Genomic DNA, 14,115 nt, shown 5'->3' with positions numbered 1-14,115 from the left:
TGAATTTTGGCTATCCACTTACTGCTTGGACAAGCACACTTTGCTGTTTCGGGCGGGGGGGGCATGTCATTTTTAAAGTATGGAGATATTTGCTGGCTGGTCACATGTATTAAAAGGCTGAATTCTTGTGAGTATAATGTAGACATAAGCAAAATACTGCAACTGGACTCGTTTTGGGGGAAAGAGTTACCAAAATGGCTTCCTTTTTCGTTTGTTTACACTCCCCCTGGTCTGGCTACTGTGTGTATTATTTCCTCTGTAGAGATTTGCATTAACATGCTACTTCTTACATAGGAGGCGCCCTCTTGGGCTTTGTTTGGTTTGTTTTCACTATAGCACAGTGGGGGGGGGAGGGTGTCTCACATGCAATGTTCTATAGTAGGGGGATTTGTGGGGAGATCTCCTTGTGTTCTGTACGTTGTGTGTGCATAGCCTCCATAGATATGCGTGGGGATACGCTGTTTGTGTGAGAGAGAATTGACTGGCGGGAGGAGAGTTATTAAGAAACTTTGCTTTGGCTACTCTCTATCCTTGGGGCTGCGTGGCGCCAGCACCCTCAAGTTGAAAGGAAAACAGCCATTCTCATTTCCAACTGCCCACTGAGATCCTTAAGGCGACAAAGACACCAAAGTGAGTTTTATTTGCTGGTAAGCCAGAGGGAAGAGAAAAGAAAAGCCAATTCCCCCTTAAAAAGAGCCGACAAATCCTTTTTGCTCTTTTGTGTGAGCTTTTCCTATTCACATGGCGCGTTCATCCGTGTGATTCCCAATTTATTGTCATTACTTAGTTATTAATTGTTCTCATCTGGGTTTAATTGAGCAACCAGGGACTTTACCCCACGGGTCGGCGGGGGGGGGGGGAGACCTAAAGCAAAAATGCGGTCGGTAGGACTCGTTGCTTCAGAGATCCACCCCAAATTGTCATAATGTAAAAAAAAAAAAAAAAAAAAAAAAGCCGAGTAAGCCAGAGAGATGAAAGGGCATCGCTCTGATTTCAAATCTCAGCGTTCTTTTGGTGATAATTAATTTCATATCCGCCCAGAGGTGCAGGCAAAGGTGAGGGTGGCAGCCCCTACTTTCCCAAAAGCAAACAGTGGGTGTTGCCTGCAGATGTTGGGGTGACTCCCGCCGTCTGATCTTTTGAAAAGCGCTTCTCAAGGTGAATTCTGGTACAAGATCTAATCTCACAGGCGGCAGTGTTATCCCAGGCCACTCTCCTCGAGCCCGAACGTGGGAAATCGCTCGCATCTCGGTGTGTCTCGCCACAGCACAGGGTTCTGCGCTGTTGTCATTATTACAGCCGCTGTCATTTTCACAAGGCGGAGAAAAGAAAGGACAAAAAGACGGGTTCGCAAGGAAAAGGAAAGGAGGGGGGGAGGAGGAGAAAGATGAGAGCGGGACGATTAGAAAAGCAAGCGCTTGAGAGAGTGGCAAGGCGCAGGTATGTAGTGCTGAGTTAGTGAAAGCATCATTGATATTTAGAAGATGATAAAAGTCCCGCTTCGCCCCCAACTACAGTCTCGCTGGAGCCATGTTGTGCCTGCAGAAGATTGCCCGGGCTCATTACAGCAATTATTTCTCTTCTAACTTTGCCTCAACCTTAATGTTTTAAATTGCTGGCAAGGGGAGCAGGGACAAGCCCAGTGCCATCGCTTGAACGTAAGGACAGAGAGAAAAAAGTCCTTGCCTAGCGCTCCTTCGCAAACCGAAATCAGATTGAGTGGCACGGTTGGAAAGAATTTATGGGGCGCATTCATGTCAAAGCAACAATGGGCACGTATAGTGGGGGACTTCATTATACTGCAACGCGGTGGGATCTTGTGGGTTGAGCTCGAGTCTGTTGGTCTCAGACGAAATGCTTCCGTACGGCCAGAGGGTCCCCACATTTGTTCGAAGATCTGCGTCCACAGGGAAAATAACAGCCTCATACTTCTGACCTTCGCGTTGGGCAGGCGGGGTTTGTAGGTTTTGCCTTACAATACCAAATAGCTGAGTGCGATCGCCCGAGTTGGCCCATGGGTGTCTGACACGAGTTCCCCCGCTGTAACTGAATACCTTTAATGTCGCTAATATTTTCTTGAGGGTAATTTTGACAAGTCCAGACTTCAATCAAAGCCGGTTTGAAATTGACCTTTCAAAGAGTTATGGAGTCCAGAAAACCTGGGGGTCCCCCCCTAGCTCTCCAGGCGCCAGCGCTAAACTGGACTTCAATCCTACAGGGCCCAAGGGCAGAATTCCTGAACTGCTAACTGTTCCCCACCCCTTTCCTTTAAGAGACTTGTGTCCCTAACCCCCCACCACCAAACTGCAAGGTCTGTCCCCTCCACTTCCCAGTCCCCGGCCCGCCTGCTGCTGGCTTTCACCACTGATCGCGCTGCCCACCCAGCCACCCAACATAGGCATGGAGGTGTCCAGTGCCCCTCTATACAGCGAACCGGCCTTGCCCCTCAACCCAGTGAGGGCAATGTCCCGTCTCCCTCCCCACACACACCAGGCCAGACTGGATTGCAATGTGCCCCCACTTAGCACACCGAGTTACCTACATCCTCGGAGTGACTCCAATAGGTTTCAACCAGAAACTGAATAGAGCCCCTACCTATTCCCCTCAACACCATAGATCCTTCAGAGCCCCAAAGCGCAGCCTGGCGGAGAGGAAGCGATAGCCCCGTGATTCCCTGTGAAATGCCACCGAGTTATATTTTGCTTGTAGCCCCGATAACTTCAGACGAGAAACCAGCTTCGCCTTCAGAGCGCGTTAATACTCCCGCAATACTCTGGGAGTTGCTGGGGATTGGGTTTTTTTAATCTCATCAGCAGCACTCGGGTTAGAAATGTATCACCTACTTCACTTAATCGCACAGAAAATTGGGGCTCCTGAAATGTGACTATTCGGGGGAAATTATTCTGCTCAGCTGGATTTTGAAATAATCTGGGACAAGAAAGTGGACACTCGGTTGTTCAAGCAGTCAGCTGAGATCAGCATCCCAGTGCATCTAATCTCTTCATTCCACGATTCTGACATTTACCGAGCAATTCATTTTGAGTCCAAATTGTTCGATGGGTCAGGATATTTTTTTTTTCGCATTAGAGAAAAAGTGGGGGAACTTTTAAGAAGTAAAATTCAAATAAATCCGGGAGTACACCCTAAAAATATGCTACAGGCTGGGCAATACAACACCATGTGTATAACCCTGGCGCAAGGAAAGTATTTTTCATGTGTGCTCGCTGCGGAATCTCATCTACACAGTGATGTCTTGTTTGGAAGGAGAACAAATTCAAGTCCTTAGCTCAGGTCTGGTGTGGAGACAAAGGGCAATCAACATACGGCAAGCACTGTAGCTTAAAATTAATTTATTTAACAAATATAGCTATAATATAAATGATAATAAAATTTCAAATATACAGTATATTACATAGTACACAGAGCCCCTTCCAAAGGAGCTGTTGGAGGAAGAAACACAGATAACAGACAGCGCTGTTAAATGGATACGGAGAGACTATTGTACATTTTGTCTCTTTCTTGCGAGAGAGACAGAAAAGTGTTCCTGGCATTCAGCCTTTGTCGTTTCATTCCAAGCCAACCCTTCCCAAATAAGTGGTCTATCCCCAAACTTTTAGCGCTGCTTGCATGTCTCGGAATTAACCTGGGAAGGAATCACGGGGCTTGGAGACACTGCCCCTTGTCTGAACCGGAAGGATGGTTAATGTTTTAGGTTTCTTCTGGTTTGGGGATCTGAGGGAGGACCAGCTTGTGGAAACCACTGGCGAAATCGGATCAACGTTTAAACGCAGCGAGGGTGCAGAAGAATAAAGAGCTAAAAGACGCAAACAAAGCCAGACTTGACCGTGGAGCCCGGTGGCTGGAAGTCTCTGCAAAGGGGCTCTTAGGAACTTCGCAGAGTTTGAGGAGTGTGGAACTGGGGCGAGAGGTGCAGAGAAGGGGGGTGGGTGGGTTGGAGGGGCGCTTGAAAGCCAAGCGGGGGGTTGGTGGGGACAAGATGGCTAGGCAGGGACAGGAGCTGGCCCGCTGGCTTTTGAGGGAGGGGGCGCCCCAGCCAGGCTGCTGTCAGGTGGGCTCCTTGCGCCCCGCTGCGCTCTATGTTAGGTGGTACATGCTGTATCCCACGTGAGCCGTGTAGAGTCCCACGGGAGCCACGGGCAGCCCTGCCCGCTGGAAGGGGCTGGAGGCTCCGTACAGGGAGGCGCCCGCCACCGCCGGGCCGCCCAGAGGGAAGGAGATGCCGAAAGCGGCCGGAGGCAGCATGGGCTTGGCTGCCATCTTCAGCTTCTCCAGCTCGGCCTCCTGTAGTCTCTTGGCCTTGGCGCGCCGGTTCTGGAACCAGATCTTCACCTGGGTCTCGGTGAGGCTCAGCGAGCTGGAGAACTCCGCTCGCTCGGCGATGGACAGATACTGCTTCTGCCGAAACTTCCTCTCCAGGGCCAGCAGCTGCGCCGTGGTGAACGGGGTCCGAGGCTTCCTGTTGGTCTTGTGCTTGCGCAGGGTGCAGGCCGGGGGGCTCAGCCGCCCTGGGGGAAGGGAGAAAGGGCAACAAGGACAAAAAAAAAAAAGAGGCCAACTGGTTATCAGCACATCGCACCTGGCAGAGAGGTGGGGAGAGGGGTTGAGTCTGGAGGCTAAAATTCAGATCCTAACCCCTGCCCAAATGCAGGGGGCTGGGGCTTTGGAGCGGGCTCATCTCCAATGTCTACAGCACTTTTGAAATGATCGCCCTCCTTCTGCGGAGCAATGCGGTGTCTTTTTCAAAGACTGTGTAACAAAGGGTTCAAAACTCTCCCCCCAAATGGTCACAGCCCCAGTGATGCTTACTAGCGCCCATTGAGGGCTGATAGCTAGATCATTCATCTCGCTTCATATAGAGCAGCCTACAAAATGCTTTGCACTGGGACAGGTAGTCGTATATCCTCAGTGTCCGCTTATTTTTTTAAATGTACAAGACACAAAAGGGATGCCGGTGTTAGCCTAGGACAGACAGAGGGGGAAGACCCCCAAGAAAGTGTCTGGGTTGTCTTTTTATTGGACTAAACTACAAAAATAAAACAGGCAGGCCTTCTCAGGCTCACACCCTCTTCATTAGGCCCCTGGGAAAGAGATTAAGCATGTAATTACTTAGGAACTCTGAATTAACACTCTGTCGCTCTATTGCCCTTCATATCCTTCTGCTTCCTATCGCCTAATTTAAAATGTAAAAGACACTCTTCCAAACCGTGGCCTATTTTATTTTGAGTTAAAAATACTTCTGCTCATTTTGTAATATAAATAAGTGAAAGCCACAAAAATATGCACACAACTCACTTTTGGAGACTGTCCTCTCTCAAGGACCTTTGAAGGAGTTTCACCGTGCTAAACTCTATATGGCAACATGGGCATAAATCAAATTCTGCTCGTTTTATTTAGTAAGGCGAGCAGAATTGGGCCCACAAAGAACCAGAGATAGAATCCTCCTGCACTGAGTTTACAGAATTTCTGGAACTCTGCACAATAATTAGACATGATTTTTTTCATATAAATAGAGCTCATCCGGTTTGATATTTTTTAGAAATTTACTTATATCAAGAATAAAGTGGAAAAAAAATCTAAAATTGCAGATTTATGTACTTTCAAAATAAAATACTTGCGATTACAGAGCCTGCACTCATGACGCCTGTAACGAGTCCCAAGACTGAAGCATCAGGATTTAAAAACCTCATCTCTATGTGTATCGCTACAAAATAATACAAACCACTTTCAACAAGCTCACCACTGAGATGAAGCCATGATAGGAGAATGTGTATGGTTCGTTCAAATCAAAACTTGAACTGACATACGCAAACAAGTATTTTCCCCCCAAACAACGTTTGGTAGGAGACATTTCAATTCCTCCTTTCCATTTGAAACTCTGAAGCCATCTTCTGCCATTAGAAACATTTAAAATAATGTATTTTAAAAGATACAATATTAAACATGCTGGGGAAAGAAATTGCACTGGAATTTCGGTATAACTAACTTCGCTTAAGCGGAACTCCAGTTCTAGTGATCTACAAGGATTGTCCCAAACCGATTCAACGCAATGCGATGTGCAAATAGCTTTTGGGGAGCTTTTGCTTTTATGGGGGGAGGGGGGACGAAGGGAAATAGTGGCTTATCTGTAATGAAATTTAAAACTAGAGAGTCCCAAACATCAGTCCTGTGGAATTCCCCGGTGATCAGAACTCAGGGCTCTGGAGTTTGCGTTCTAGTGCACACAACATACCCGGCACATTGCTGTATTTACACATTCAATTTAGTCACACAAATCGGATCTCCTACTTACTAGGGGGAGGTGGGGAGAACCTGGGGTTCTGCATCCAGGCCGTCCTCTCTTGCTTCTCGGGGCTTTCCGATTTGACAAGTGCATCTTCGGGCAATTTTACTAGTCCCCCGACAGAAAAATGGCTGTTGATCGGTAGCGGGGAAGTCGGCGTCTCTGCTGCCACCGATAAGGATCCCACCCTGGGACTGAGGGTCTGATGAGTGGAAGTCCCAGCAGCCAGGGGCACTGCCCCTTCGGGGCTGGCGGCGATGCTCTCTCTGGCCCCCGGCTTCCTGTGATCAGCCATGAGCGCCTCCACGCTGAAGGGCAGGAGGGCTGGGGGGGACACTTTGGGCTTGTCACTCTCCTCCTCTCCTCCCATCGCCGCCACGCTCGCCTGGATGCAGCTGCTGGGCTTGCTGAAAGCAGACGCAGGAGACTCCTCGATTTTGACCCCGAGATGTACAGTAGTCATATCAACACCGGGGGCCATGCAGAGGCAGTCCTCCTTCCCGACCTGAGCGCTAAGCCGCGGCAGCCGCCGTTCATGGGGGTTGTGACCAGCCAGGGCAGCAGCAACTCCTTCGCGTCGCTCTCGGGGCTTTGGGCACTTTTCAGCCCCAGCTCCCAGCAGGACTTGTTAATAAGGCCAAGCGAACTCCAGAGCTGTCCAATCAGCGCGCAGAGGGGAGGGACGGCGGCTTCCCATTGGACGCGGAGCGGGACTTCGCTGCTATCAACAGGCCGCTGCCTTCTTGCTCCCGCTGAACCGCGAGGATGTTAGTGGGAAACTTTTCTCTGGAGTAAATTCTGTGCCCGTCTCTTGTCTTTTGCAAGAATGGCTCCTATTCAAGCCTCTTGCGTTCTATTCACGCCGGGGTTTTGTTTGTTTTGTTTTGTTTTTACTGCGATGGAAATTCTCTGAGCAGCACATTTCTAACCCCCAGATTGTTTTTTCAGTGTAAGGAACATGGCCGTTGATGCGATGCAAATACACGTCTTGTGGTTGGGTTTGTTTTTAAATCTATGGCAATGAGAAACATAACATCAACGCCCACGTATAAAAGTACCCTGCGGGTGTATGTCCAATAAGCGCCTGGGGCGCATTGTGAAGAGTAGAAAAGATCCAAAGGAATAATATATGGATATATTAATACACTCCTGAAACCAAGTCCAGTTTTGTCTGTTATTGACATAAAATGTTAACATAAACAAAACGCTGGGGTGCCCGTAGTGTGACCGTACAATGTGAGTCCTTATAGAGGCTCCATCAGCTGTCTGCGCGTTTAAAACATGGCGAGTATTTTTCAATGACACACATGGTGTCAAAGGCAGTGTTTACATATATACATGTCTGTACGCACATACATATATAGTTGAAGTATGATATATTTCATTAAATAAATATGCCTGGATGTGCAGATACAATAACATATAATAAAATAGGCATTCCTGTAAAAAGAAAACCTAAGCTTCTCGACCCATTAAAGACTTGGCTATTTTGTTTTGTAACTTTGTTTTACGATCCCTTATCCTTGTGCCCAGCCCAGGACGGATGTGCAGTAAAGCTGAGCAGCTCTCTAATACTGTGATTGGCCACTCGCTGAGAAAAGTTTATTGATAGCTGCAGGGCTCTAATCTCCTAGAAACACAAGAGGCTCTTGCAGTCATTTAAGGGTAATTATCTAATCGGGGAGGGACAGCGAATTCCCTTTCATTTTAAACTGGACCCACTAAAACGTGTAGGTTATGAGCATATAGATTATGAAATGAATTGCTATAATGGAAATTTTATTATCTGGTACGTGACAGATCTGATTGAAATGAATTATCATGTATATGCACATATAAGATAATTCATTTATGCATCCATATCTATACGAATCATCTTTAAATAAAGGATCATATAGAATATAAACAACACAATATTATACTAATATAGGGTATAGCATATTGTGTTTTTTATATTCTATATGATCCTTTACAAAAAGATTATTTGTATATGTATATTAAAATTTACGCACCTACTGATGCTCACACATCTATACACACGTATACATGTGTTAAATGTATTGCATTTGACGACCACGTTCCATTAATGTAGGACCCTTCCATTGTCATTGAAAAGCTGACTGTGAAAACGGTTTCAAACAATGTAATCAAACTCTAGTCTGTTGTTGTTACTTTTTCAAAATCCATATCCCCTGCCTTCGAAGAGCCATGTGGAATGTACAAGTTCTGCCCAGCCTCCCTCCTGCAGTCTGGTGGGAATGAAGAGCGATTTCCCCCCCCCCCTGCGGCTCTTATCGATCCTTCTGAGGGGCTGGGTCGGTCCGCTGGGGTGAGTGGCTTCTCCGAGAAGCGGCTGCATTGCTAATTGCGAGAATAAACAATCTGTCACGATTAGTCAGTGCCTCTAATAGGCAGACAAGTGATGTTGTTTTTAGGCGCCAGCAGCGGTCTGATCAAAGGCTTCAACTGGAGGGGGACTATTGAGGACGTTAACCCGCATCAAGGGAGCAAGACGCCTTAGCCCTGGGACATCAGCACATTCAGCCTGACAAAATTAGTTTGCTCTACCAATCACAGGACATTTTCCCAAACCCTGATGCTGGATGTGGGGCAACATTTCTTTTTATTTTTTCAAGTATAAAATCTTTTTTTTTTAAAGTTGCCTATTGATCCTACAGGTAGAATCCTTATTTCTGGTTCCCAAACGCAGTCGTTCAACAAGACAGGGTGATCATGGCTTTGTTATACCCACTGGCAGCCTTTAGGTTGCTTCCGATCTCATTATTTTGATGGAAACATGAATGGGAAATATACTGTTTACTTTTTTTTAGACTGTATTGGGGAGCGGTGGGTGTACTTGCTGGAGCTTTAGGAGACGGGTGTGTAGCCCATTCTGAGAGCTAGATCCCGCTCTCACTGAGAGATGTCAGGATGAGATAATTACTCCCTTATTCATCTCCCAGCAATGAACGCTTTATGTTTACGTTTCTGCCGTGCTTGGTGGTATTTTAATCACGGTAGCATAGCAAGGGCTTGATAGTAATTCACAGGCTGGCAAGAGCTTTGCTTGAAAGGGGGAATCCAGTAGTTTTTTTTTCCTTTTATCTTTTTTTAATTAAACATACAAGCTCCCAGTTCAGGAGGAAGAGATCAACTTTACCTCCATGCAACGAAATCTTCCCCGATACTGTTTTTTTTTACGTTTAGCAGAAGGATTTGAACGTCAAAGCTTTTCCTGAGTGAGCTGCTCCGCTATGGAGGATCTAAGCACTGAGGGATTTTAGACCATTTATTTTGCTTGTGTCATGATGACACTCTGACAACTGCTTTTCAATAGCTCTGTCATTCCCCTTTCTGGGCTCTCGGAAATTCCGAAGTGAAGTGGGGGCAGTTGGCTGTTTTATGGGTGTTTGTTTCAGTCCAGTGTTTTTATTGGAATTTGCGGAGCTTCAGTAAGGCGCTTGCGTTGGATAACAATATTGGGCAATTAGCATCTTACAAAGTCCCGTTTAATACAATGAATGTGCTATGAAAACCGATTACCTATAGCATTTTATTTCAGTGTGTGAATACAACAAATGATCATAAAAAGGGAGGGCAGGGGGGGGGGGAAGGCAACTCTAAGCCAATTCAGGGCATTGTCTGCCTTTTGTAAACGTTACCTTTGAATTAGTGCGGAGAAATAAGAAAGAAGGGGTTGAAAAGACGGCAACTCTCTTTTGTCTTAGGTTACCGGAGATCAGACAGCTCTGCAAAGTACATGACAGGCTTTGCAGACTGGGGAACGGGCCATTCCATAAACCGAAATGTAAAGGCACCCTGGACCTGGATTCAAAGTGGCCATGTGCTTGCATTTATAACCAAGGATGCCCTATACTGAAGATCGTTTGGAAAGATACATCAAACTATGCGCACGATATTTACAGACGTCTAGTTCGTTTATTGTGTGGCTGGGTCTTTATGGAAACTTCCCAGAGATCAACACACATTCCTAGTGTTAAAATTGTCCTGTAGACTTACTACCCTCTCAGAACTCTAAGCTTCCCCCCCCACACACATACCCCTCCTCTTTTCCACTCCTGAACCTTAATAAAGCGAAACGAGCTGATCAAACATATTCTTAACTACTTTTAAGGTTAGAGCCATCTGGTATGTTCCTCCTGAGATTATCAAGAGTGGTAATTTTGTTGGTCAAACAAGCCCCAGTTGCAAAGACGTCCTTGTCTCTTTAAGACTCGGTGGGGCTCGAGGCTGAATGGAAAGCACTATTTCAAGTGGCCCAAATTAATTTGATCGCGACATTATGATGCACTTGGAAAAGATGAAAGAAAAGGCTGGCCGTCTCCTCCAAGATCTCTATAATTATAGATAATATATCCTATTTCAAAGCAATTAGCTCAATCAGGCGTAACGAGGCACTTTGCTGCCAGGGAGCAACAATGCCTTACGGTTATTTAAGCTTCAAGATGTCAAACAGACTCCGAGACTCTTTGCTTTGCCCAAAAGGGAACTTGGCTCTCTTGGTGAAAGTCCCCATGGCAAACGCAGTGGTTTCCCTTCAGTAACAACAGACCTTTAAAAAAAAAGGGGGGGGGGACTCTGATAAAGGTGCCAACATTCCCCCAAAGTACTTCAGCATCACTCCTGTCGGCGATTGTGTCTGTGATGGTGAAAATACTACTACACAATTAATATCGTATCACTACTGCTCCTACCTAGTGAGATTAAATTGACCTCCGTGTAACTTTTTCCCTCCCTCAGCATTACTCTACCATGCTTTTGACCATTGATTTTAGGCTTCTTTTGTTTTCCAAGGCACTCATTCACTCCTCCATCCGACCTCTTTCTTTCTTTCTTTCTTTCTTTCATTCTGAATATTTTCCATTTGATCTAGAGGATAAAGCATTCATTGGATGAGTTAATCGTCGAGTCTCGCCAGCAAATATGATCTAATTTGATTCAAAACAACTTCCATTCATCCATTTTCTTCCATCAATGGGCCTGATGCTGCCCCCATTTAAACCTAAGGGAATTTGGCAGTCGACTTCAAATGGAGCAGCATCGGGCCCAAAGTTTATTTCTGCTCTGGAGCAGCCTTCCACGTGTGTACCTGAGACTTGACATTTCCCTAGCTGTTAACCTGAGTGGTTGCTTTGAGGTTGTTCGTTTAACCCACTTTAAGTTTTAAAATTAATTGCTCTCCCTTTTTTATCTTAAACCGTAACCACATAGAGATGACAAGGCTCCCAAAGGAAAACCCAGCACCCCCGCAACTGACTATAAATTATATTCTTCTGTGCGTTAGAAATGAGTTGCCTTTTTTCTATACACAATTATATCTGCGGGGGGAAATGCAGCGTTTAAACAGCGATGCTAAAATCCACTCCGTCTGATGTCAAAACGCGGAAGGTCAGTGCAATAGCCGACCAGTCACAGAAGACACGGGAGGTGCGGGAAAAGCAATGCTGTGATGCTACTTCGGGCGCTGGCTGTCTGCAAATGTTTAGAAGTGTTATGTGTGTGTTCAGATACGTATGCCTGGGGCCCCATCCTGCCGCAGCTAACGCCATTAAGTTGTGGAGCAGGATCTGTAAATCACCCTATTGTACCAATTCATCTTTTTTTTTTATCTGCACTTGAATTAAGCGACAGTGAGGCAAGTAAGCCACTGAGACAATGTGTATTTATATCTCAGATATAGCCAGGCGTTATATTTGCATCCACGTTGGGCAGCCAATTCCACAAGAAACAGCGTTTTGTGTAACTGCATTCGATTTTCCTGTTCAATCCAGCCACTTTACTAGCCATTACACACACAACGTGGAACTAGGGTGACCAGATGTCCCGTTTTTAAAGGGACAGTCCCGTTTTTTGGGACTTTTTCTTATACAGGCACCTATTACCCCCCACCCCCTGTCCTGTTTTGTCACAGTTGCTATCTGGTCACCCTACGTGGAACTCTGCTCAAACCAACCCTGACTCCTTATCAAACTTTGCAGTCCAATGATGTGCGCGCTGCTAGACATTTGTAAAAAAAAAAGGAGAGTGTTTTATAACCCACCCTTTGCTCCTGGCAATGCCCCGCTAAGCAAAAAGTTAGCTTTGAAATGTGTTAAAGAGGGGGCTGTACGGGCCCAGTCAGGGCATGCTTAGCTGAAACATTAACGTACGGCAATTACTGTATAACTGTGCAATTAACCTGTCAGCTTTCGTTCCGATGACCTTTATTGTGAAAAGGGGTGATAAAGAGAATATCCCAATGGTTTAGTGCTTTGATTTAGGGAGCTGGGAGGATATAAATATGAAGTAAATAAAGTTGAACCCGCCCTCTCTTTCTGTCCTCTGCACAAATGGGAACCTTATTACATGACTCATTGTGACTCGAGATAGAATGCGATCATTATGAGTAAATATGGTAGCTGGGGCTCCACTAGTCGTTTTTTTCTAGAGGCAAAATTATAAAATATGAAGGATGTAAATTATGTTATCTCGGATCTCTTATAAAGGAGGCTCATTCAAAGCAGAACTCTCTCCCCCAACCCCATCCCCTTGATCCTCACTGAATTCCACAAAGAGCAAGGTAGATTTCATTTATTTGTGTTTGTTTATTAGCTAAATGTCACCAGACGCAATTTGTCCCAAATTCTGCAACATGCGAAAATAGTTTGTGGTTTAAAGAGCCCATGCTGGTCCTACCAGCCAATCTCAGATCATGAGTGTAAATTCATCCCCATGCTATTTTACAGTGTTCTCATGTTTACTCCACGTGTCTCAGAAGCATTTTACATATAGTTGCATAAGAAAAGGATTTCGCCAGCGCCAGTTATGAGATTTACTAGATTTTTTAACAGGCAGAGATTCCTCACAAAAGCTGTATTGTTTGCCTGCGGTCTGGGTTTCCATTTGGGGTAATTATTGTATTCCCAGTCTTCTTCTAATCATTTGCTCACAAGGCCATCGTTTTTTTTTCTTTTGAAGAAGATGAAATACTCCAAATTGTAAAACCATTGGAACAATCCCTAGCTTCTTTTCCTATTGTGCAACAGCCAATCCTTACACGACGATAAATCACTGGAAAACATATGATGCAAAGGCCATTAGAAAAGTATATAGCAGGGAGAAAGGCATGTCGCCACATTTTCTTTAAATTGCAAACTGTAAAAGTCGCCGGTCTAAGTCTGTTCCCAATAGAGATATTTCCCTTTTGCAGCAAATGTGCCCACAGAAAAGAATAAGAGAGCAGTACTTTATAGTGGGGGTATCTATTTCAGCTAGATAATAATCAGTTCCTGGGAAAATACATAGAAGGAAAAATATAAGAAGAAAAATACCCCAAATATGACAGATTTTATTTGTCTAGAGGATTTTCTCTTCCATCAGCTGATTATGTTAGAGACTCAACGGATGTAAACCGGGACAGCCCCATTGCAATCAGAGGAGCTCCGCCGATTTACGCCAGATGAGAGCCCTGCAGATATCTAATCTGAAACTGACGATACTTTCTGATGCACGTATTTTAAACTTCCCTATTGGCTCCATACAGCTTTCCAGGGTAATGCTCCTTTTCTTTGCGCCTTCTTGGGTGTGTGTGTTTGTTCAACCCTGGGGCCCGATCCGTCGGAAAATTCCCACTGTACTCGATGAGAATAAGGTCAGCCCGGAGATTTCTTTCTTCCTGGGGAGAATGGGATTGAAAAGGAGGCGATAACTGTATAGTAACAGACGCCAGGTATCTTCTATACAGAATTCAAAGGGAAAAAATATACTTCTAGAGCTTTCGAAGTCATCCACTGATTTTAAACCTCCCTAACTGT

General features: G+C 45.5%; 1 protein-coding gene across 1 annotated transcript; it reads right to left on the bottom strand.

Annotated features, from left to right (window-relative positions):
* Positions 1-4,095: 4,095 nt before the first annotated feature.
* MSX1 (msh homeobox 1) lies at positions 4,096-6,782 on the bottom strand. The gene is made up of 2 exons (XM_024204529.1): positions 6,311-6,782; positions 4,096-4,526 (listed from the first exon to the last, which is right to left on the bottom strand). Exons 1-2 carry the CDS (start codon positions 6,780-6,782, stop codon positions 4,096-4,098), a joined length of 903 nt encoding a protein of 300 aa, XP_024060297.1.
* Positions 6,783-14,115: the final 7,333 nt, after the last annotated feature.

The sequence above is a fragment of the Terrapene carolina genome, unplaced genomic scaffold (assembly GCF_002925995.2).
Source record: "Terrapene carolina triunguis isolate 2854851 unplaced genomic scaffold, T_m_triunguis-2.0 Scaffold66, whole genome shotgun sequence".
NCBI lineage: Eukaryota > Metazoa > Chordata > Testudines > Emydidae > Terrapene > Terrapene triunguis.
This window is presented reverse-complemented; position numbering and strand designations above follow the sequence as displayed.

What these genes read in the sequence shown, in the direction of transcription:
- MSX1 (XM_024204529.1), bottom strand. Translation starts at nt 6,782, where the DNA reads ATGGCCCCCGGTGTTGATATGACTACTGTACATCTCGGGGTCAAAATC. An exon ending in GTTCTCCCCACCTCCCCCTA is followed by an intron (nt 4,527 to 6,310) that starts GTAAGTAGGAGA and finishes CCCTTCCCCCAG; the next exon opens with GGCGGCTGAGCCCCCCGGCC.